Source organism: Leptopilina boulardi, unplaced genomic scaffold (assembly GCF_019393585.1).
Source record: "Leptopilina boulardi isolate dan_hultmark-lab unplaced genomic scaffold, ZJU_Lbou_2.1 LbouV2_341, whole genome shotgun sequence".
Taxonomy (NCBI): domain Eukaryota; kingdom Metazoa; phylum Arthropoda; class Insecta; order Hymenoptera; family Figitidae; genus Leptopilina; species Leptopilina boulardi.
In genome coordinates this window covers 6,062,525-6,087,751 of record NW_026137909.1, presented here as the reverse complement: position 1 = coordinate 6,087,751, position 25,227 = coordinate 6,062,525, and the positions used below count along the sequence as shown (strand labels likewise).

The following is a 25,227-nucleotide window of genomic DNA, read 5'->3' as shown; positions in this document are numbered from 1 at the left end:
ATTCCACCAGGGATCACAATTAATATCTTTTTTATGCATTTTTAAGGTGCTTGTATACCTCATTGATCCCGAGTATACTTCTGTCGTGTTCCATTGGAGTAAAAGAGACAAAAGATATACTTGCGTCGTATATCATTGTAGTAAAAGAGACAGAAATATCTTTTGTCTCTTTTACTCTAATGGAACACGACAGAAGTATTGGGATCCGAAATCTTGTGTAACTACTCAACCCTGAACCCACTTGCGGCAACCATCTTGCTGTTTTGTCTCTTTCTTTATACATATATGTTAGACAGAGACAAAATAAAAAATGGTTACCGCAAGTGGGTCGACACCAGATGGCGTATCGCAGCTCTGCGGTTCGCAATACTTGGGATCGGTGAGGTATACAAGCGCCTTTATACATTTGGTTGGTTTCTATTGTCCCCATTCTCGTCAACTACCGAACCCTGAACTAATGAAAATTTAGTAACCTTATATAGTAACTTTTAATTTTAACAATAAAGTTACTAAATTTTCACTAGAGCAGAGTGCGGTAGTTGACGAGAATTATGACAAATATATGGCGAGTGGGGACAATAGAAACCAACGATTTAATACAGGGTAGTGAATCATAACATTCGAAAACTGGGATGTGTTGTCATTGCAATTATCATGTGAAACGTCTCAAATGTTACATTTCTAATACGTAACATTTGGGATGTTTTGGCCTTTAGCAACACATCTCTGTGTAAAACTCTTGAGTTTCACAACCGTGTACAAAATGGCTATAGTAAGTTAAATCGTACATTGTCAGAAATCGTTACTGAATTCTGTAAAGGCCTGAGCAGAATAGAAACGTAACCGTAATCGCAATCGTAAACGGAAGAATGAGTTAGAAAAGGATAGTCACATATTGTTGTTCTTCTCTTACTAATTCTTCCATTTGCGATTACGATTCCGGTTACGTTTCTATTGTGCTTAGGCCTTAAGCGATGTGCGTAAAACTTTGCTATAAAAACCAAGTATGAAAATTATTAAGGCCAGGTCCATGTGAGGCAGCGCCATCTACATTGAAACTAAAATTTTGGAAAATTTTCAACAGCCTTTTCTTGAAAATAAGATGGTAAAATGCTTTTTCCTTTATGGATAATTGCCCTGGCGGATTCGATTTGCGTAATGTCTACTTAACTAAGCGGACTTTAGGTAGACATTAGGTAGACATGTAAAAAAACGTATAAAAAAGCTATTAATCGACTTATTATGATAAAAAAAATTTGATAAAAGGGTAAATGAATGTTTATAGAGTAAATTCGTACAAAATTTGTAATTAATAAAGCAATAAATAATTAATAATGAATGGAAATGTGCGCGAGGTACCTGATCAGTTCAGCTGTACAATTATTTTCGTGCTATTTTCATGAAAAGAATATAAATTAACTGCAAAAACAATTGATATTTATAAAAAAGTGTAAAATTGATTTAATTTTATTGTTTGCAATACGAATTATTAAATAATAATTAAGTTTTTATCAAATGTGAATAGTGTTGTGAAAACCTGTGAAAACTAATGAGTTACTACATTACCGATCGCATATGAGAGATGGCGCCACCAGTTTTTACAATACAGTGCGAGCATGTTTTCTTCCAAGCTTTTGCTTTGAAAGAAAATAAAAAGTGAATTTTAAAATGCAGAATAAAGTTATACAAATAATTATTGATTTCATAATTGTTTCTCGTCCAAAATTACGGACATGATTGCAGCTTTTTTGTTACACTCATCGAGAACTTTTTATTATCATATGCGATCGGTAATGTAGTAACTCATTAGTTTTCACAGGTTTTCACAACACTATTCACATTTGATAAAAACTTAATTATTATTTAATAATTCGTATTGCAAACACTCAAATTAAATCAATTTTACACTTTTTTATAAATATCAATTGTTTTTGCCGTTAATTTATATTCTTTTCATGAAAATAGCACGAAAATAATTGTACAGCTGAACTGATCAGGTACCTCGCGCACATTTCCATTCATTATTAATTATTTATTGCTTTATTAATTACAAATTTTGTACGAATTTACTCTATAAACATTCATTTACCCTTTTATCAACTTTTTTTTATCATAATAAGTCGATTAATAGCTTTTTTATACGTTTTTTTACATGTCTACCTAATGTCTACCTAAAGTCCGCTTAGTTAAGTAGACATTACGCAAATCGAATCCGCCAGGGTGATTATTGGCAAGATATACACCAGCTAAAACTTTTTTTGAGTTAAAATAATAAAAAAAATTTCATGTCAATAAATTAAATATGAGCACTTTTTTCACAAAAACTATAACAGTACTTTCTCAGAAATTACAATCAAAAATGCAATTTCCATTTGGAAAATTAATAAACGCTAAAAAATACACGACCTAAGATTTACCAATCACGAAAATAAGAAAAAAAATTTTATTAAATATTTAACATATTGATACTGCTTTACTGATTGTGACAGCCCTTTGGTAGGTTATGTATTTCAGATGGTTAGCAACAGCGCCAATCTCCTCCTTTCGGCAAAACTGTGAAACGTCTGGTGACATATATAACCTGCCAAACGGCTGTCATAATGAGTAAAATATGTTATGTTAAAATACTATTTTTTTGTTATTTTCGTGATTGGTAAATCTTAGGTCGTGTATTTTTTAGCGTTTATTAATTTTCCAAATGGAAATTGCATTTTTGATTGTAGTTTCTGAGAAAGTACTGTTACAGTTTTTGTGAAAAAAGTGCTCATATTTAATTTATTGACATGAAATTTTTTTCATTATTTTAACTCAAAAAAAGTTTTAGCTAGTGTATATCTTGACAATAATCAATTATCCATAAAGGAAAAAGCATTTTACCTTCTTGTTTTCAAGAAAAGGCTGTTGAAAATTTTCCAAAATTTTAGTTTCAATGTAGATGGCGCTGCCTCACTTGGACCTGGCCTTAAATTTAACACGGAGAAAACTGGAGTGTTAAATTTTCAATGTTATAAATTTATTTAGTCAATCTGATCTTAATAGTTTTGACAAATTTTTAAAACTTCTTAATTACTGAAAATTAAAAACCATATAAATGGAAAAATTTTCTAATTTATTTAGATTATATTAATTAAATATTTTTAATTGTTTAAATTAATTTTTTTGCAATTAAATATTTCTTTTAAAAAAATATTGAATAAAATTACAATCATTATACTAGAATTAAACATATGGGGGATCCCAGGTGAAATAATCAAGGTTCAACAAATTTTTTCTCCGATCACGCTATTAAACTCGGGGGATTTTTGTAGTACTCATAGATGTTAATCTTTGGTAATAATATTTTTTCATTTAGTCCAACATTTACCGAAGAGGAGAGGGTGAAAATTTTGGGGTTTTACAGTTCTTAAATATCAAAATAAAATTTTTTTTATTAATATCAGTTTCGAAAGCTTTTTTGATGCTCTTTCGATTGGTAATATGCATTTTTGAAAAAAAAATTTTCGACCAAAAAAATGAAACTCGAAAAAAAAAAAATATATGGTTGAAAAAATAGGACAAGAATGTTTAAATATTGAAAAATAGTAAAAAAATGATTAAAAATAGCCAATTTTGAATTTGACGCAACAAAAATTCATCATTTTAATTGTGTAAAAAAATGTTTTTAAAAAATTATAAATATTTCTGGGTATAGAAGTTTCTGCAAATTAAAATGAAATACTTTTTCTTTTTCTCTGAGTATCATATATTAAATATAGGTTTTTATTTATTTTTTTTTCATTTCTTTAAAAAAAATCTTTTTTGTGATTCGTTTATAATTATTGAGATATTTTTAACTCACAGCACGTAGATATATAGTCAATGTTAAAATTCATCATAATATTCGTGTTAAAAGACACATAGAACACGGAAATAGTTTTCGTTTGCGCGTGAGTAGCGAGACCAAAATTTCCGTCTTATTTAAAGCTTTCAACTGCCTCAATCTTTACCACTATAGTTCTGAAATAATCTATACGACTACTTTTAATAATAACCATTAATAATAATTTTTCTATTAATTTTTTTAAATAAATTATCCTATTATTATTATTATTATTATTATTATTATTATTATTATCCTTACTATAATTATTGATTCTTGTTGCCCTAAATCGGAATAAAATTTGAATCCTTATAAAAAAAACAAAATTTTTTTTTGAGTTATAAAAATTTTAAATTTGTTTCATGTGTTAATATAATTTTTATTTAACTCTCGATAATATTTAAATTGGAAAATAAATTTATCCCATCCTCTAAATGTTACAAATAATTTAGTTGCTTATTCCGGTCTTTATTGTTTAATTAAAATTTTTTATTTTTTTATTCGTAAATAAATATTTTTTAAAAATATTTTTCAAAAAAAATATTTAATATTTTACAAATGAAATAAAAATAAAATTTACTGATAAACAATTTTCATATATAGTATAAAATAATTGGCAAACTTTTATAGAAATAACTAAAATTTCTCTTTCGATAAAGTTTGTTGATGATAATAAAATTTATTTCTGACAATGATAAATACATTTTTGAAAAAAATCCCATTGAGCTTGCTGCAGTTCTATTTTCAGCCTGGAGTGTAAACGTACAACACTAGTGGTCCAGTGGGTTTTGAGGAAATCTGTTTCAACATAAAACATATGGAGGGGGGCTATTTTTAGGTAGCTCACAACTATACATGGTTATATAGGTTTTGACTGACTCAATTCTGGCTATTTCATATTTTTTCCGCTTTTCAGATTTTTTTTTTTACTCTCCATTATTGTATAAGAAGAATTTTATTCTTAACTATTTACACGAGATTTTAAATCATTTAATTAAAATTAAATCCAAAATTGATGATATACACTTATGGAATTTATCATCAAATAATGAAAGTAAATTAATAATTGTTTGTTAATTAATTAATTAATTTATTATTATTATTATTATTATATTTATTTAATTTATTATTTATTTATTTACAATACAAAAATAAATATTTTATATAATAATAAATAAAAAAATAGAACAAAAAATATTTATTATTTATTCAATAAACAATTCAAAATTTATTCAATACACAAAAAATAATTATTTCTTTTATAACAAATATAATATTTTATATTATAATAAATAAAAAAAAATAAAATAAAAAAATTATTATTTATTCAATAAATAATTCTTGTGAATTGGTTAATTTTTAATTACATTTATTTATATCATTATAGATTTTTTATACAATTTTTAATCTTCAGTTAATTTGATAATTAAATTAAATTTATTAATAATTTCAAATAATTGATATAAAATAATATAAGAAATAATAATAATAAAAAAATTTTTAAAGTTCAAAATTTTCTTTTTTGTCAATTTGACGAATTCATGAAAAAATTATTTATAAGAATTTATTTAACAATATTAGTAATTTTATTATCCAGAAATAAAAAACAAATTAATTTGTTTTTTTTTTTTATTAAATTGAATGTAATTTAGAGAAATTTGAAAAATAAAATTAATAATTTTAAAAACCAAAAAAGAAATTAAATTAATAATTTTTAAAAGTAAAAAAAAATTTTATTTTTAAAAATATTATTTTGAGATTTGTTATTGTTCAATTAGGCGTTATATTTTTTAAAGAAAAAAAAAAAGAGATGAAAATATCAAGTAACGCAACACAATTTGGTATTTTTGAAATTTCCACTCCCGCATAAGTTGTTATCAAAAATTCGTTGGAAGGGGTCCCTCCGAAGATATTTAAGCAGGTCCACGCTCAATTTTCGAGTAGTTGGTTCGCTGTGACCATCTCTTCTAATTTCTTTACATAAAAACAACAAAAATGGTAAATATTAAAAAAATAAAAAAATAAATAAATAAAATTGTGAATCCTCGTGTTTTACATAAATAAATATTTTGTATCATTTTTTTTTAAACATTAATATAGAAGTGAGAAAAAATTTTAAATGAGGATCAAAGTTACAAAAGGTGTTAAACAATTTTTTTTTCCTAATGTGCTGTGCAGTTAAAGTGATTAAATTTTTGTGCTGTAAAATTATTTCAGTCACATATAAATTTTGGTGTTGAATTTAGTGAATTTTTTTTATTAATTAATCAGAATATTTTTTTTTTTAATAAAAAAAATGGTTTGCATGATGTTTTAACAAAATTTCTGAAGGATTTATTGTTTGGATATTTTTTTATATCCTTTATGACGCAGGACTTCGCTATATTAAAAAAAAAATTAGAAAAAAAATTTTTGAAATAAATTTTTAAATATTTTGTTAAATTTTGTAATTCTATTTTTGTCCTACAAATATTAGAAGTTTTGTTAAAAATTTTTTAAAATTATTATATTTTTGAAAGTAGATTTGTTAAAATTAAAAAAAATAAATAAATAAAAAAAAATTTGGTTAAAAATAAGAAAAAAATAAAAATCAGTATATTTTTAATTTACCATTTTAAAAAAAATTTGACTATTGAATTTCTTAATTTTTTCAAATATTTTCTCACACCTGAAGAAAAAATTGCTTTTTGTCTCAGAGCCAAATAAATATTTAATTGGTTTAAATAAAATTTTATTTTGTTTAAATAAATTCTATTAGGATTAAATAAAATTTATTGTAAATTTCTTGTAAATAAATTTTATTGTAAATTTATTGTAAATTTCTTGTAAATAAATTTTATTGGGTTAAAATAAATTTTACTTGATTGAAAAAAAATTTCAATGCTGCTAAATAAAAGTTTTTATTTAAAACAAATAAAAAATTATTAGGCTCAGAGTTAAATATATTTTTATTTGATTCAAATAAATTTTATTTATAAATAAAAATTTTCTCTTACGAGTACTTTCAGGAAAGTTAATGAAAAATTAAAAACTAATATTTAGTTAATCAGAAACAAAGTTATAGAAGTTTATAAAAAAAGTTTTTTAATTTTCAATTTTTAACAATATTAAAAAAAAATTATTAAAAAATTGAATTTCTAATAAAAAAAGAAAAATTTTTAAATTAATTATAAAAAATTGAATTTCTAATAAAAAAAGAAAATTTTAAAAATTAATTATAAAAAATTGAATTTCTAATAAAAAAAGAAAATTTTAAAAATTAATTATAAAAAATTAAATAATATTGACAATGTAAAAATTAATCAACTCTTATTGTAAAAATTGCTATTAAAAATTAAAATTTAATATTATATTATTATTTTCAAGAATATTAAATAAAGAACAAGAAAAAAAAAATAAAAAAAAATTATTTGTACAAGGGAAAAAAAAAAATGAGTTTATTAATATTTCGTGAAATTATTGAAATATCTTGTTTGTGGAGCGAGCCAATTACGTAATCATCACATTGGTAATTTGAGAGGCTGAACGGAGTCGGGTCGCGCCCAGTCTATATATGTCTTGGCAAGATCCGGGAAATGCCTTCGGCGATATAGTTTTTCTTGACGCATCAATATTCCCTCTCTGATTCTCGTTGAAAGACGCACCCCCCGAGTCAGTTCTAATTTTCGTTATATTCTTCTCCTTCTTCGCTCACGCAAGAAAAAAAAAGAGAAGAATATATAATACCGTCCATAATTAGAATTCTCGATAAAAATAGAAATTTCGGTATTTTAATTAAAATTCAAAAAATTAATATTTATACTTTTATAAAAAAAAATTTTTATTGAGAAAATAATTACATAGAACGCTCACATTATAGAAAATTAATTTAAATCACACATTCTTAATGAAAGTATTTAATAATTTTTTATTTTATGTAAAATTAACTATTTTTATTATTTTATTATTAACTATTAAAATTAACTATTGGAAATAATTCTCAACACAATTTAATTAATTTTTTAACTTAATTAATACAATTAATTAAATTGTGTTGAGAATTATTTCCAATAGTTAATTTTAATAGTTAATAATAAATTAATAAAAAAATAATTAATTTTACATAAAATAAAAAATTATTAAATACTTTCATTAAGAATATGTGATTTAAATTAATTTTCTATAATTATTAATTCTTTAACGTTCGAGTAGAATATATTTAAATGGGTTTTATAACAAAAACGATAACATTAAATAATTTAAAAAAAATAAATTTTCATTTAAATCTCTTTATGAAGTGACAAATACATTTTGTAACGGTCAATTTAAAAAAAAAACTGGCACGAATTGAGTGGAACAAATTTTCGATCATTAATTTAAGATAAATTTAGACATAACTTTTGATCCTCATTAGAATTATTTAAAAAAAAATTGCTAAAATTATTTTGTATTTTGAATATTACGGGTTTAATTATTGAATATATGAAATAATAATAAAATATGTAAAATTAAATTGAAAATTTCTATGAAATTGAATAGGCGGACAAGGAAAAGAAGAAGAAGCCAAAGAAGAAGGAAGATGCTGAACCAGAAGCAGAAATCAAGTCACCAACAGAATCAAATCGGGCGAGCCGAGGCAGCAAACGGGCTAAACGATCTGGTTCAAATGTCTTTAGCATGTTTACCCAAAAGCAAGTAGCCGAATTCAAGGAGGTAATTAACCGTATATAAATTTTTATAAAAAAAAATACAATTTTTACAAATAAAAATAATTTTAATTCTTTTTTCTAAAACTTAACAAATTACAGGAATCATTTATTAAATTTCTATTAAAATTTTACAGTAAATTTTAATTAGAAGGTTTCGTATGAATAAATCGATAACATTCGGACCATTGTTGTTTTAATAAAGGTTTACTCCAACGTTTCGAAATCTAAATGATTTCCTCTTCAGGGAGTCTATCAAAATTACAATAAATTGTCAAATAAATAAATACAAAAAAATAATTAAAATAAATACAGTGAAACATCAAAAATAAATACAGTCAATGATAAATTAAATACAATAATAATAATGAAAATAGAAATAAAAACAAATACAATAAAAATAAGAATAAACACAATAGATAGTAAAAAATAAATAAAATAACAATAATAAGCAATAAATTAAATACAATCAATTTAAAATAATCTTACCAAATAAGAAACATATGTCAAGTCATAGAAATAATGGTCAATTGCGGTGTCAAATTAATAAAAACAAAACCACCCTAACGTTGGAGAAAATTTTACATTGAATCGAATTTTCAAACAAAGAAAATTTATTTAATCGAATTTTTCATGTCAGATTCTCTAGTTTAGTGGATTTTTCATTTCACAGAATTTTTATTCAACAAAATTTTCATTTATCTGAATTTTAATTATAAAGCAGAATTTAATGAACATTGATGTTCAAACGAAATATTAATGAATTTTCATTAATCTTAATTTACATTTAACGGAGTTTCTATTTAACGTAATTTTAATTTAACCGAAAATTAACGCACTAAAGCACTCTCCTACAACAAATTGTCATTGTTTTGTGCGGTGAATAGTAAACTTCTTAAATTTGATTTGAAGGAAATCAAAGAGATTCTCTCGTAATTCTATCAAAAATAGAATGTTTACCATAATTTGTACGATGGAAGTTAACGACAAATGGTGAATGATATCTTAAAGATCTTGAGGGAGCCGAAAAATTGATACACTCTAATACAGCAGGACATTGAATAATATTATTAATAATTTTAAATAAAAGTAAAAGGTCGTTAAACAAAAAACGTGTCTCAATTTTAGGTAATCTCAGCTGTGCACGTAGTAGATCATAATCATGCAGATAATAATCGAAATGCAAATTTAATTGCCTCATTGTCAAGGTGTCATTTCTTTCAGACTTTTATTAGCTTTTATAAAATAAAAAAAATTTTAGTTTTAATATTTTTGTAGATTTAAATCATTTTATAGTCGTCGAAAAAAAAAGTGGTCGCTTAATTGATCCGACAGTAGTGTAAATTTTAGATAAAAAAATTATTATCCCTGTTTTTAATTAAAACGTTTACAAATAATAATATCATTGATTTTCACTGAATAATTAGAATAATTTTTCATTATTAAAAATTGTTATTACACTTTGATGAATTTGGATTAATTAAATCAAGTTTTGTTTCTCCATCTCGCAAAGAAAACGATAAAATTGCGTCTCACATGAACTAAAAAAAAAGTAGTAGAGAGAACTTCCACGTCCTCTAAAAAAAAATGTCACTGTTCAACTTTGCTCACAGATGGCGCCACTAAACGCTAGCGTAAACTTAAGGTGCTTTTACAACTCCAGTATTTTGGTCAACCAATTGGCTGGATTGAATTTTCACCGAGAATCACTGAATTTGATTGGCTCTGACAAATATTCAATTTCCGCTGTGAAAATTGAATATTGTTAAAGCCAAATTCAGTGATTTTCCATGAAAATTCAATTCAGCTTGACCAAAATGCTGGAAGTATAAAAGCACCTTTAAAATTATATTTTCTGCTATATTTATGGATATTCCTTAGAGTTATAATGTCCAAAAAAAATTGTATTTATTTTACCAAATATAAATTCCTTCACTTCACAATTTAGAAAAAAAAGTAAGAAAAAAAAATGAATTAGTAATTTTTTTAGGAAATTAAAAATATTTCTTATTTGTTGTCAGGGATTTTCACTAATGGATCATGATAAAGATGGAATAATAGGCAAGAGTGATTTACGTTTTACTTTTGATCAAGTTGGAAAAATCTCCAGCGAAAAGGAATTGGATGAGATGCTCAGCGAAGCTTCTGGTCCACTAAACTTCACACAATTATTAAACCTTTTTGGAACAAGAATGTCCAGTTCAGGAGGTATGTGAACAGAAAAAAAATATTTTCAATTCATATATATTAATAATTATTATTCAATAATAAACTATTATTCAATATAATTAATTAATAATATGAATTAATTAAATAAAATAATTTCTTGAAAAAATAAGTTAATTTTGCTTCTTTTTAGGCGCCGATGACGATGATGTTGTTCTCAAAGCATTCAAAAGCTTTGATAACGGACAAGGAAAAATCGACGGAGAAAAGTATGATATTTTTTTTCCTTTAATTAGTTTAAATAATAATAATAAACTGTTATGAATAAATAATTTTTTTTTGCAGATTCAGAAAAGCATTAATGACATTTGGAGACAAATTTTCACAGAAGGAAGTTAATGAAGCTTATGACATGATGTACATAGACGATAAGGGACGAATTGACACCGAGAGTCTTATTGGCATGATTTTGGGAACGGGAGACGATGAAGAAGAACAATAAATATCAAATTCTGTTCGCCATTAATTATTTTGTATTTCACTAAGATTAAATTTAATAAAACTTAGGTTATTAAATTATAATTCAATATTGTCCCAACCTTCAATTTTAATTAAATACAAAATAATTTCAATGCAATTTATACATCCATTTATTATTAAAAACACAATTATACTTATCATTTATTTCTTTTTTTTTCGAGTGAGAGCGAATTTTCTTCTCTTTTTCGAATTAAAATTAATTTAAGTCTAAAATAAAATTTACCTTTAGGTAATTAAATAGTAATTTTAGAAATTTTATTAAACAAAAAAGTTGTTTTTGAAAAGAAAATTTTGTAGTAGAAATATTTTAAAAATTTATTTTTCGCTGAAATTTTCGGAGTCGAATATTATTTTTAATTTATTATTATTATTACGTTTAGTCATTTATTTGAAAATATGATATATTTCATAATCTAATTTTCATCTTCAATATTTTCCGAGCATTTCACAGTTCAAGAAACATTTACTTAGGGAGCAAAGTTTAAGACGAGAAGTAGTAGAAGTGTTGAAGATAATATTTGGTCAGGCTTCAGTAGGTAAGTGGAATTTTCGTCAGACACGACCGTAAGATCACGCTGCCTGGTGGTAGCGCCAGTTACTACTTGAACAGTATTTCCGCCTCGTTTCTACCACTAGTGGTAAGCTATATGTATAATAATTTATGACGGGGAAATATATATATATATATACAAAAAAATACAAACAAATCTTACACAAATAGAAGAAATTTTTTTTTCATTTTATCTAGTTATTTATTTATATTTAAAAATACGATATAAAGATATTTCTGAAATAAAAATTTTATTTCCATATATAATTATATATTTTGAAAATAAATTTTTTATTTAATTTACAAATATCTTTGTATCTTAAATATAAATAAATAACTACATAAATGGATTAGAATTTATCAAATTCATTTATAAAATTAAAAATTTTAATTTTCAATTATTACACGTCCAAGATTAAAATTAATAATCTAAAAAAAGAGAGTATCAACGATTTTTAAATTATAAAAATATGATTCGTATTTAATTTACTTTATTATCTTTACTTAACTTATACTTTATTGTTTTTGTCGAGATTAAAAGTATTGCAAAAAAAACAAACTATTAAACATGATTCTTTTTAAAGTTATTTTTTGCTATTACTAAATATATTAATGGTCACATTTCGACGGTTGGTTTCCATTGTCCCCACTCGCTATTTGGCATAACTATTGTCAACTACCACACCCTGCTTTAATAAAAATTTAGTAACTTTATAGTAACTTTTATGTTTAACAATAAAGTCACTAAATTTGTACTTAGTGTAAATCAGTGTTGCCAAGTTAGTGGTCTTCAAATTTAGTAATATTTTGGTCCTTCAGTAACATTTTTAGTGGGAGAAATATTTTTGTATGGAAATTTAGTATCTTTTTTCTTTTTTAGTGCATTTTTTAGTGTTTTCACCTAAATATTATTTTTTCTATGTAAATTGTATCTGAAGTATTAAAAGTGCAGGCACTCTAAGTATAAATTAGAATTTCATTGGCTATACTGATTGAGCGAATTTTCAGACCCAGCCAATCAAAATTAGTCACGCAGTTCTATAAGAAAGAATGCTCTTCTACGTGCCGAGCCCTGCACTGCTGTTTAGTATAGGTTTATTCGTCAAATAATTTCTGTCAATTGGAGTTTTTAAATATATTTTAGAATATTATGTTTAAAATAATTTTTACTGAATTCTGATAAAAGAAAAATTAAAAATCCCGAATATGCCAAATTCAAAAAAATATGTACAAAGATATTGGGATCTCTTGTGGGGCGTGGCTTAATCATTTAACCTCCTCTCAGTGGTACCATTTTTCGACACCGCGTTAAAAACCTACGCTGATTGGTGGAAGTTGGACAAAATTAGACAAAACGACCTACTCTCGAGGGTTACAAAAATTTTCACCAGAGAGCGTCTTACAGTACAAGAGATCCCAATAATGGCTGTTTTCGGTGTTCACCCTGGGTTAACCCAGAGTTAACGATGCTCCAATCATCATTAACATTCTGGTAGATCTACCAATCACAATTAACTTAAAGTTAACCCAGGGCGAACGCCGAAAACAGCCAAAATCTCTTGAGAAAGTGAAAAAGAATTTAAAGGTTATGTTTTGTTCGTGTTTTTTTTAATAGTTTAATGTCTATTCCATCTGTAATTATAATATTTAAATAAATTAAATTCCAAAAAAATGTCAATAATCATAATAATATATTTATTACATTGAACTATTAAATTTTATTAGATTCTTTGAGTTTAAATAACTTTTGCATAATTAGTGTGAAAAATTAAAAATTCTGTATACAGATAAAGATTTTTACGTTTTTTTTCATTTATTTTTATTTTTCTAGTGAAAATTGGGGAAAAAATTTTAGTGGAAAATATCTAGCGATCTAGGGGAAAGCGACATAGAGACCTAGCAACACTGAACGGCATTTTAGTCGAGTTTTTGACGCAAGGTATTATAGAAAACTTTTTTTTTGTCTAATAATTTTAGAAACATATTTTGATCACACCAGGAGGAAAAAAAATTATTAAACAAAAAATTTAATTTATTAATTGTAGTTAATCCGTTGGAAAAAAATTTCCCGGCAAGAAGCCTGGAATAGAAAAGAAATTAAAGTTATCTCACATTCGTATACGAAATTAAAAAATTTTAATTCCATGGAATTCCATGGCCATTTAATACCTGATTTTTCTACTTTTTCGAAGTTATCGAAATAAGATAGATGGCCAACGAAATGAATTCCATTTAATTCTAAAATCCGTTTTTCATTACGTAAAAGTTTGTAAGTGTGTTTTCTATTATAATATGACAATTGGACATATTTTTGTGCATCGAAAATAATTCGCTTACCATTTTATTTAGAAGTAATAGTGAATAAATTTTGTTGTGTTTTTTCTGTTCAATGTGAAAATAATAAATAATTTACAGTGAATATGATGTTTGTAAAAAAGTTTAATAAATTTAAACGTGAAGCATCAAAAATTGAACTTGAAAATTGTCTCAACATTTTTTTAGGTTATGCGTTGAATATAAAATAGTCGCCTTCACTTTTTTATGGGAATAATGTAGATTTTGAGTAAAAAAAAAATAACTCAGATTTTTTTCAATAAATAAATTATTAATAAAACGTTTTTTATTCATTCAAATATATTCTATTTATATTCTATTTCATATTGCTTTACGAAAACGGAATTAAAAGGGATTCCAGTTTGCTGATGTCTATCCCTTACATAGACTTACGAAATAACAAAAAAATCAAGTATTAAATGGAATTGATTTTTTTAATTCTTTTTAATTCCAGCATTTTTGCCGGATTGTGCCACATTACATATATATACATTTTTTTTTATTTTATAATACTGTAAAGTTTCTTTCGACATCGCTTTAAACAACTCGTGCTGTAATTGTAACAACAATTGCAGTACAAATTATATATTGTAAAAAATATAAATACATCTAGGAAATCATTAATACACATACATATAAATAAATATATGTACAATGTATATATATATAACAACATGGAGATCGAGATTCGTTAAAACATAATAGTCTTTAGCAATATTTTTCAAGAAAATCTTCCTGGTGCAAAAAAAAAATGACGTTAATGTGCGCTTTTATCAAAGTAAGATCGTCAGGGTAGACAAATGGCGAAATTGCCCATAGTGCGAGTCACGCGATGTAAATTCATATAGATTGGCAAATTGTAGGGATTTGTGCATGACTTCTTTGGCTCGATGAACACACAAAATGGCGCGTCATTTAAACTTCAAAGACTGTTATTTGCGATTTACATACATTTACATCGATGCTAGTAAACATAAAGTGCTAGTCTTTGAGAAATTTCATTTACACTCATTAAAATATTTCATAAAATTTTACAATTTCTTTCGTCTTTTCTTTCATTTTCTTTTAAGAATAAGACAGAAAAAATTTTTTAAACGAAAGTAGATGGCGCTAGTATAAGAAACCAAGTTCTTTGAAAGACAAATGATTTTTTTGCGTTTTCAGTCGGCCATATTGGGTCAATCATTTTAATTTTTGCAAAACTGACTTTAGATTCGTAATCAGCGACCAAAAAAACCCCTAGAAACGAAGTACTAACCAAAACCAATAATTTTTTGCATTATTGGTCGGCCATATTGGATCCGCCATTTTTAATTTCGAAAAACTGTTTTCAGATTCGTAATCAACGACCAAGAAAAACCCCTAGATACCAAGTTTCATAAAAATCCAATAATTTTTTAAAAATTTTACCGCCATATAGGATCCGCCATTTTGAATTTTTAAAAACTGACATCGGATTCGTAATCAGTGACCCTCAAAACCCATTAGAAGCAAGATTAAGACAAATTAAAATAATTTTTAATTTTTCCGTCCGTCTTATTGTATCCGACATTTTGAGTTTTTGAAAATGGACATCGGATTCGAAACCGACATTTTGAATTCTAAAAATCTGACTTTAGAATTCTAATTATCGACCTACAAACCCCAAGTAAGCAAATATTATTTAATTTGTAATAATTTTGATTTACACACTAAAATTTATTATTTTTTTTTGATGAAATTTTTGTTTACAAATTATAACAATATGAAACGTCCCAAATGTTACGTATATAAAATGTGAGTTGGTTTCCATTGTCCCCACTCACTATAATTCTCGTCAACTACCGCACCCTGCTCTAGTGAAAATTTAGTAATATTAACTTTTAATTTTAACAATAAATTCACTAAATTTTCACTATAGAACAGGGTGTGGTAGTTGATGAGAATTATGACAAATGGCGATTGGAGACAATGGAAACCAACCAGTGATGAAATGTTACATTTGGAACGTTCTAATTAATAATTGCAATGGTCATAATAAATTGCAATAAATTTTGAGTTTCATTACCCTGTGCAAAATGGCCATTAAGTGTATGATGATTAATTGTGAGATACATCCAATAGCATAAATGCTGTCCTTCCGGTTTTGACGATATTTTTGAAAAGTCGTGACACTTCTATAATAATTTTAACAGTTTATGGCGTATGATTAAAGGTTCGTTTCTATTGTCCCCACTTGCCATTTGTCATAATTCTCGTCAACTACCGCACCCTGCTTTAGTGAAAATTTAGTTACTTTTAATTTTAACAATAAAGTTACTAATTTTTAACTAGAGCAGGGTGCGGTAGTTGATGAGAATTATGACAAAATGGGGACAATGGAAATCAATCCATTTATGCAATTGGGTGTATTAAGTCTGGAAAGTTTTTTTTTAAGAATTCTCCAGCGATTTGAGAAATTCATGAAAAAAAACGTATCATTTATTTTCAGTCAATTTATGTGTGAAACATCTCCATTTTATATTTATATAAAAAGGATAATGCAATAATATATATATTTTTTTCAAGGACAGAATGATACATATAATCGCCAATAAACAGAGGAATAAAAATCATATTTATCGAAAGTTTATTTTTATCAGATTTAAATTGAGAGGGGGGGTTGTGAAGGGCGAGCATTGAGACAGAGATGATTTATTAAAATGGTATTCGAAAAGATTTTTCGTTGTCCCTTCTTCAATGCTCTTATATATATATATATATATATATATATATATTAGGGTTAGGCCGTGGAAAGACGGATTTGCTGGGTTAGCAATCCTGAAAAATTCTTTTCTCAGGTCATGTATACATATAAGGGATTCAAGCAAGACCGCAGTATTTTGGCAATCGAAACACGTGCTCCGACAAACCGCATTCCTTCACGCATAAAAAGTACCACTGTTTTCACCCTTCCCCCCTCCTCCTCCTGCTCATTCTCCTCTACTCTTTCCCTAACCATCAGCAATCTTAAAGAGGAATACGTTTCCATTAGTATGGACTTGTGGTATTTTCTCTCACGTCCTAATACAATTTGTTGATTTCATTAAGCTAACTTTTGCTTTTTTTAACTTATGAATGTCCCGAGGAAATTAACATTTTTTCCATCCTTATCATATATATAGTATGGTGGAATTTTTTTTCAATATTTAACCAGGTATTTAATAATTGTCAATTGGGGATTTTTTTAACACCCCATGAGCTATTATAAAAAATTGACTTTTTTAAATTAATAACATTTTAACATCTGTAATTACACCTAATTATATAAATGCTGTCCTTCTAGTTTGACGACATTTTGAAAAGTTGGGACATTTCTATAATTATTTTTATTAGTTCATGACACATGTTATAATTGGATTCCATTGTCCCCATTCGCCAAAATCTCTACTCGCCATTTGTCATAATTTTCGTCAACTACCGCACCCTGCTCTAGTAAAAATTTAGTAACTTTATAGTAACTTTTAATTTTAACAATAAAGTTGCTAAATTTTTACCTAGAGCAGAGTGCGGTAGTTGACGAGAATTATGACAAATGGCAAGTGGAGACAATGGAAACGAACCTTTAATCATACGCCATAAACTGTTAAAATTATTATAGAAGTGTCACGACTTTTCAAAAATATCGTCAAAACCGGAAGGACAGCATTTATGCTATTGGATGTATCTCACAATTAATCATCATACACTTAATGGCCATTTTGCACAGGGTAATGAAAGTCAAAATTTATTGCAATTTATTATGGCCATTGCAATTATTAATTAGAACGTTCCAAATGTAACATTTCATCACTGGTTGGTTTTCATTGTCTCCAATCGCCATTTGTCATAATTCTCATCAACTACCACACTCTGTTTTAGTGAAAATTTAGTGAATTTATTGTTAAAATTAAAAGTTAATATTACTAAATTTTCACTAGAGCAGGGTGCGGTAGTTGACGAGAATTATAGCGAGTGGGGACAATGGAAGTCAACTCACATTTCATATACGTAACATTTGGGACGTTTCATATTGTTATAATTTGTAAACAAAAATTTCATCAAAAAAAAATAATAAATTTTAGTGTGTAAATCAAAATTATTACAAATTAAATAATATTTGCTTACTTGGGGTTTGTAGGTCGATAATTAGAAATCTAAAGTCAGATTTTTAGAATTCAAAATGTCGGTTTCAGTATCGAATCCGATGTCCGTATTCCAAAACTCAAAATGTTGGATACAATAAGACGGACGGAAAAATTAAAAATTATTTCAATTTGTCTTAATCTTGTTTCTAATTGGTTTTGAGGGTCGCTGATTACAAATCCGATGTCAGTTTTTCAAAATTCAAAATGGCGGATCCAATATGGCTGTCAAATCTTTTATTATTGAAATTTTGTTAAACTTGGTATCTAAGAGTTTTTTTGGTCGCTGATTACGAATCCGATGTCAGTTTTTAAAAATTTAAAATGGCGGATCCTATATGGCGGTAAAATTTAAAAAAAATTGTTGGATTTTTATAAAACTTGGTATCTAGGGGTTTTCTTGGTCGTTGATTACGAATCTGAAAACCGTTTTTCGAAATTAAAAATGTCCGCTCCAATATGGCCGACCAATACAGAAAAAAATTATTGGTTTTGGTTAGAACTTCGTTTTTAGGGGTTTTTTTGGTCGCTGATTATGAATCTAAAGTCAGTTTTGCAAAATTCAAAATGGCTGACTGAAAACGCAAAAAATCATTGGTCTTGCAAAGAACTTAGTTTCTAGGGGTTTTTTTTTGGTCGCTGATTACGAATACGAAGTCAGTTTTTAAAAATTAAAAATGGCGGATCCTATATGGGGGTTAAATTTTTAAAAAATTGTTGGATTTTTATGAAACTTGGTATCTAGGGGTTTTCTTGGTAAAATTTTTAAAAAATTGTTTGATTTTTATGAAACTTGGTATCTAGGGGTATTCTTCGTCGTTGATTACGAATCTGAAAACAGTTTTTCGAAATTAAAAATGGCGGATCCAATATGGCCGACCAATAATGCAAAAAATTATTGGTTTTGGTTAGAACTTCGTTTCTAGGGGTTTTTTTGGTCGCTGATTACGAATTTAAAGTCAGTTTTGCAAAATTCAAAATGGCTGACCCAATATGGCCGACTGAAAAACGCAAAAAATCATTGGTTGTCCAAAGAACTTGGTTTCTAGGAGTTTTTTTTTGGTGGCTGATTAAAAATCAAAAGTAACATATTCAAAAATTAAAATAAATTATTAAAAATATAAAATTAATTTACAGAAATTTTGTTGCAGAAAACAAAATTTTAAACAATAATTCTGACAAAAACTTTTTTCCGCCTTTTTTTTAAATTATATTACAGAAATGATTTCATATAGACAAAAACGGTGAAAATAAACTTTTTTCACTCTATTTTTATTATAAATAAACAAACTTTGTTTTAGTATTCATAATAGCCCCAGCCCTGGGGCTATTATAAACACGACTTTAAGTTTCTATAACTCCAGCAAATATTAGTACTCCAAATATGTTAATAACGTTAAAAGTGATATAAAAAATTAAAAATAAACTTTTTTTTTTTTTTAAAAAAAAGAAATATATATTACTTTACAAAAAGAAATGGGCAAATAAGGTGTCTTTGGCCCAAATATTTAAAGCAGATTTATTGATGTACTTCTTGGAAAAAAAAATGAGTAAAAATAAACCGCCTCTTTTTGGCGTGTTGGACGAAAAGTCACGTTTCAGCATAATTAAGTTTATTTCTTATGATTTACTACTACAAGTAGAGTAAATTTTCTAATTACATAAAAATGAATTTAATATTCTCAAAAATTACATCAACTAAGGGATACATATTTTATTAAGACACTTTTACTACATTCATGTATTTAAGAATATTTTCCATTTTACTTTTAAATTTAGAATAAAATACACTTAAAATAAGAAAGAATTCTTCATTTAAGATTCTTAAATTAAGAAATAGTTCTTAATTTAAAAATTATTTTCTTTTTTTAAAAATATTATATTCTAATTTTAAGAATAAAATACGAAATATTTTTTTTCATTTAATAATTTTATTATGTATTAATAATAATTTAATAAATAGAAGTTTAAATTTCTTGTTTCCGAATATGTTTCACAGACTATTCATATATGATTGAAAAGTAAATTGAACTCTTTTTTTCATGTATACATATATATACGATAGATTTCAATAACATTGATTAATATAAAATTAAAATTCAAAAAGCATTCGAGCTTTATATATATATATATATATATATATATATGTATTTGATTTCAAAGTGAAACGAGAAAGATTAAAAATTCACATTTGCTTCTAAAATAATTCGCAATTTAAAAAAAAATGCAATTTTCAACTTTAATGGAATAAACTCGAATAGAACTGATAAAAGTCCATTTAATTTTGACTCATTCGATTTAAAGTTCGTTTTTTACTTTTTATTATTTTTTTTTCTAAAAAATTTATCAATTTTCTACTATAAATTTTAATTTTGTTTTAACAAAAATATTAATTTTTCTTTTATTTTAAAAACTGAAAAATTTAATAAATATATTGTTACTGATATTGTAGAAAATAAATTTTACACTTTATTTTATAATTTTATTATAAAATACAATTTAAAAAAAAAATGCAAATGATTAATTTCTGGTGCATTTAAGCTTATACTTTTTTTTTTGGGCAAAAAACCAAGAATTCCATTAGGTCCTAAAGGAAGGTTCCTCGTTACCTCTGTCATTTTCTTTTGGAAAAAAAGAGAGAAATTGTTCAAACCAGAGCTAAAACTCATTAAGTTTCTCCTCTTTTTCAACGTTGCGGCTTTCTAAGTAGTTTTCTATTTGATGTTCGATACGCCGCTCGAAGAGACGTTGGAAACTAAAAGTTTACTTCTTGTTGTTCATTAAACACGCAATAGCTGCTTTACGGGGAAAATGTCGGGATATTTTTGTGCAGTTGGAATTATTGATTTTATTGAATGAGTCAATTTTATAACAGCTTTTACAATTTTATCTCTCTAATTTTTTTTACATTTGACAATATAATGCAGTTTTTGGAATTATTCTTAACTTTTTCTAGAACAAATTTCAATTGAATTCAATAAATTAAAAAAAAAATTTTTTCTCTATATGATATAAGACATTTAAAATTTTTAATAATTGACATCAAATTCGTAATCAGCGACCCCGAAAACCCCCCAGAAACAAGTTTCAAGCAAATCTAAACGATATTTAATTATTTCGACGGACATATTGGATCCGCCATTTTGAATTTTTAAAAACTGACAACAAATTCGTAATCAGCGACCAAAAGAACCCCTAGATACCAAGTTTCATAAAAATCTAACAATTTTTTATTAATTTGACCGCCATTTTGAATTTTGAAAAACTGACATCGGATTCGTAATCAGCTACCCAAAAACCCTCAAGCAACAAGATTTAGACAAATTTAATTAATTTTAAATCTTTCCGTCCGCCATATTGAATTTTGAAAAACTGACATCGGATTCGTAATCAGCTTCCCCAAAACCCTCAAGAAACAAGATTTAGACAAATTTAATTAATTTTAAAACTTTCCGTCCGCTATATTGAATTTTTAAAAACTGACATCGGATTCGTAATCAGCGACCCCAAAAACCCTCGAGAAACAAGATTCAGGTGATTTTAATTAATTTTAAATTTTTCCTTCCGCCATATTGGATCCGCCATTTTGAATTTTTAAAAACTGACAACAAATTCGTAATCAGCGACCAAAAGAACCCCTAGATACCAAGTTTCATAAAAATCTAACAATTTTTTATTAATTTGACCGCCATTTTGAATTTTGAAACACTGACATCGGATTCGTAATCAGCTACCCCAAAACCCTCAAGAAAGAAGATTTAGACAAATTTAATTAATTTTAAAACTTTCCGTCCGCCATATTGAATTTTTAAAAACTGACATCGCTCTCTAAATCTGAATTAGTGTTCACTAATTCCAATTAGTAACTCACTTTTTGCTTCTCAATTAGTAAAATTTTACTAATTATTAGTAACTTTTAACTAATTGAGAAGCAAAAAGTGAGTCACTAATTTAAATTAGTAAACATTTTTACTAATTCAGATTTAGAGAGCTGATTCGTAATCAGCGACCCCAAAAACCCTCGAAAAACAAGATTCAGGTGATTTTAATTAATTTTAAATTTTTCCTTCCGCCATATTGGATCCGCCATTTTGAATTTTGAAAAACGGACATCGCATTTGTTATCAGTGACCCCAAAAATCCCTAAGTAACAATTTTTAAGTAATTTAAGTTATTTTTCAAAAACTTTAGTAAACTCAAACTACCCCAAAGAATTATGTATACAGATTACTTCTATATGTGACATAAAAAGTCCCTTATATATAAATTTTTTAATTTTACTTTTATATTCCCAATAAAAAATATCTTTAATTCACGGAAAATATAATTATAATAAGACGGTAATAATATTTTTTTGTAGTTGTTAAAATTTAATTTCAACGTTATTATAAAGTTTACAACGTCCAACTAGATTTCCCTTAGTTAAATATTTTCGTTATTTAACATAGAACAAGCATTAAGATGTTAACGGTGAACGACCATGTTTCTCTCAGTGCAGTAATTTATTGTATTGAGTGTAGAAGACGAACGACCGAAGAATACAGTGGAAAATGAGCAACAAGGGAAAACCATAATCACTCTGTGGTAAGGTAAAAAAAAAAAAAAATATTAAAATTCAGAACAGAGAATGAAGAAATACTTAAATTACTTTTACATTATATTCTTTGAAAATTATGTTTCTCCTGCAGAATTTTCAGTTGTATTATGAGAAGAATAATTTCATTTTATGATAAAAAAAGATTTTGAATTAAATTTCAAATTAAATATTTAATGAAGGATCTTTATGGTTTTTAGTAAATTTAGTTATGTTTTAATAACTTGGTAGAATATTTTGTTTAGTAAAAAATTTTTCTAGTTGGTATAACATTTAACAGTACCACTAGTCGAAGTTTTGTAAAACAGAAAAGAAGTATTCATAGAGGAAGATGATGAAAAAGTTTGTTAAAATCAATTTAAAGAGCATAAATCATTTGGCAAGTGGGTTTAACAAGCATAGTGACCGACGGAAAGCATCGAAACCGATAAAGTCGTTAGCAGGTCGTTGACGTGATCGTAAAATCGGTGCATTCTCGTGTTCCGTAGTGGTGTGATTCGGTCCCTGTAGGCATTAAGCAGGTGGAATTCGTTGAACGCTCCAACACAGTTGAGGAATAGAGAGAGAAAAAGAGAGAGGGTATTTACATTGCGTAAAGACAGAACGAAACGAGAAATATATACTGAAAAAAACTCAATACATCTTTTACTCTTTGAAAGAATCTTCTACTTTTTTTGCATTAGTGGAATAATTATACTAGTGTAGAAGCAGGTTGGATTAATTAACCGCGATTCATAGATCGATAATATTTTTATTGTCTTCTCTAAAGTCCAAGAAGGACTGATTATTTTCGTTTTGTAAATAGACTTGCTTTTCAATTAAATGACTAGCTAACAAATATTGTTCATTACGGCAGAAACGAAAGCATTTAATTATTCTATGGAACTTCATCCAAATCGATGGGAATGAGAGTACCACAGAATCTGAAGCTAAGATTCGGAGACATTCAGGAGGTTACCCAGATCAACGATCCAGTTATCCAGGGAAATCTAGATCCGGATATCTAGGTGATCCTAGTTCCGGGGACATTTGGAGAGTTAAGCAGAACCTTCCAGAAGTTCCGGAATATTTAGGGTAACCAAACAGGATATTTAGGTGATCTACTCCAACGATTCAGTTATGTAGGGACATTCGGAGTGTTAACCAGAACATTCTAGAAGTTCCGGATTATTTAGGGTAACCAAACAGGATATTTAGGTGATCTACTCCAACGATTCAGTTATGTAGGGACATTCGGAGTGTTAACCAGAACATTCTAGAAGTTCCGGATTATTTAGGGTAACCAAACCCGCTTTTTAGGTGATCTACTCCAACGATTCAGTTATTCGGAGATATTCGGAGTCTTAACCAGAACAAGATATTCCGGAATATTTAGGGTAACCAAACCCGATTTTTAGGTGATCTACTCCAACGATTCAGTTATGTAGGGACATTCGGAGTGTTAACAAAAACAATCCAGATGTTCAGGAAGACATAGGGTAAACGAACCCAATTTTTAGGTGATCTACTCCAACCATCAGTTATCTAGGGACATTGGGAGTGTTAACTAAAACAATCCAGATGTTCCGGAAGACATAGGGTAAACGAACCAGATATTTAAGAGATCTACTTCAACGATCCAGTTATTCGGAGACATTCGGAGTCTTAACCAGAACAAGATATCCCGGAATATTTAGGGTAACCAACCTCAATTTTTAGGTGATCTACTCCAACAATTCAGTTATCTAGGGACATTCGGAGTGTTAACCAAAACAATCCAGATGTTCCGGAAGACATAGGGTAAACCAACGAGATATTTAAGAGATCTACTTCAACGATCCAGTTATTCGGAGACATTCGGAGTTTTAACCAGAACAAGATATTCCGGAATATTTAGGGTAACCAAACCCGATTTTTTGAAAGATCTACTCCAACGATTCAGTTATCCTAGGAATGTTATTCAGAACAACAATCCAGAAAGACGATCATCAGCAGAATCACATATTCTAAAAATAAAACAAAAAAAATGATTTACTCAAAGAGTAGTTTACGAGTTCTTCTCTTGTAGAGTTACTCTCATATATAAGAAGGAGGAATGGAGAACACACAAGGGTGCGGAACGAAAACGTTGCGTCGTCGGACGGTCCAGCGCGGCTCTCCTCGCACGGTGGCTGGAGGCTGCGCGTTGTGATGGGTTGCGCGGCAGCTCCCGATTCTCGCATCTCCGTTGATCTCCGCGTTTACAGTGTGTGTGTGTGTGCAAAAGGAGAGGAGCGGTTATATTGATTCGACATAGGAATGACGGGAAATGGCGCAGGAATCGATAAAGAGAGGTGGGTCCGCCGTTCTCTCACCAGGGTAGAGGGGCTGCAAATATT

General features: G+C 27.1%; 1 protein-coding gene across 1 annotated transcript; it reads left to right on the top strand.

The window, feature by feature from the left end:
- Positions 1 to 5,689: 5,689 nt before the first annotated feature.
- On the top strand, positions 5,690 to 11,292 carry LOC127285846 (myosin regulatory light chain 2-like). Its single transcript, XM_051312059.1, has 5 exons — positions 5,690 to 5,857; positions 8,378 to 8,551; positions 10,566 to 10,752; positions 10,904 to 10,979; positions 11,056 to 11,292. Exons 1-5 carry the CDS (start codon positions 5,855 to 5,857, stop codon positions 11,210 to 11,212), a joined length of 597 nt encoding a protein of 198 aa, XP_051168016.1. The 5' UTR covers positions 5,690 to 5,854; the 3' UTR covers positions 11,213 to 11,292.
- The last annotated feature ends 13,935 nt before the right edge of the window (positions 11,293 to 25,227 follow it).

Bases quoted from the DNA above. Each gene is read 5' to 3' on its own strand.
- LOC127285846 (XM_051312059.1), top strand. The intron at 8,552-10,565 runs GTAATTAACCGT...ATTTGTTGTCAG, and splicing joins AAGTAGCCGAATTCAAGGAG to GGATTTTCACTAATGGATCA. The intron at 10,753-10,903 runs GTATGTGAACAG...GCTTCTTTTTAG, and splicing joins AAGAATGTCCAGTTCAGGAG to GCGCCGATGACGATGATGTT.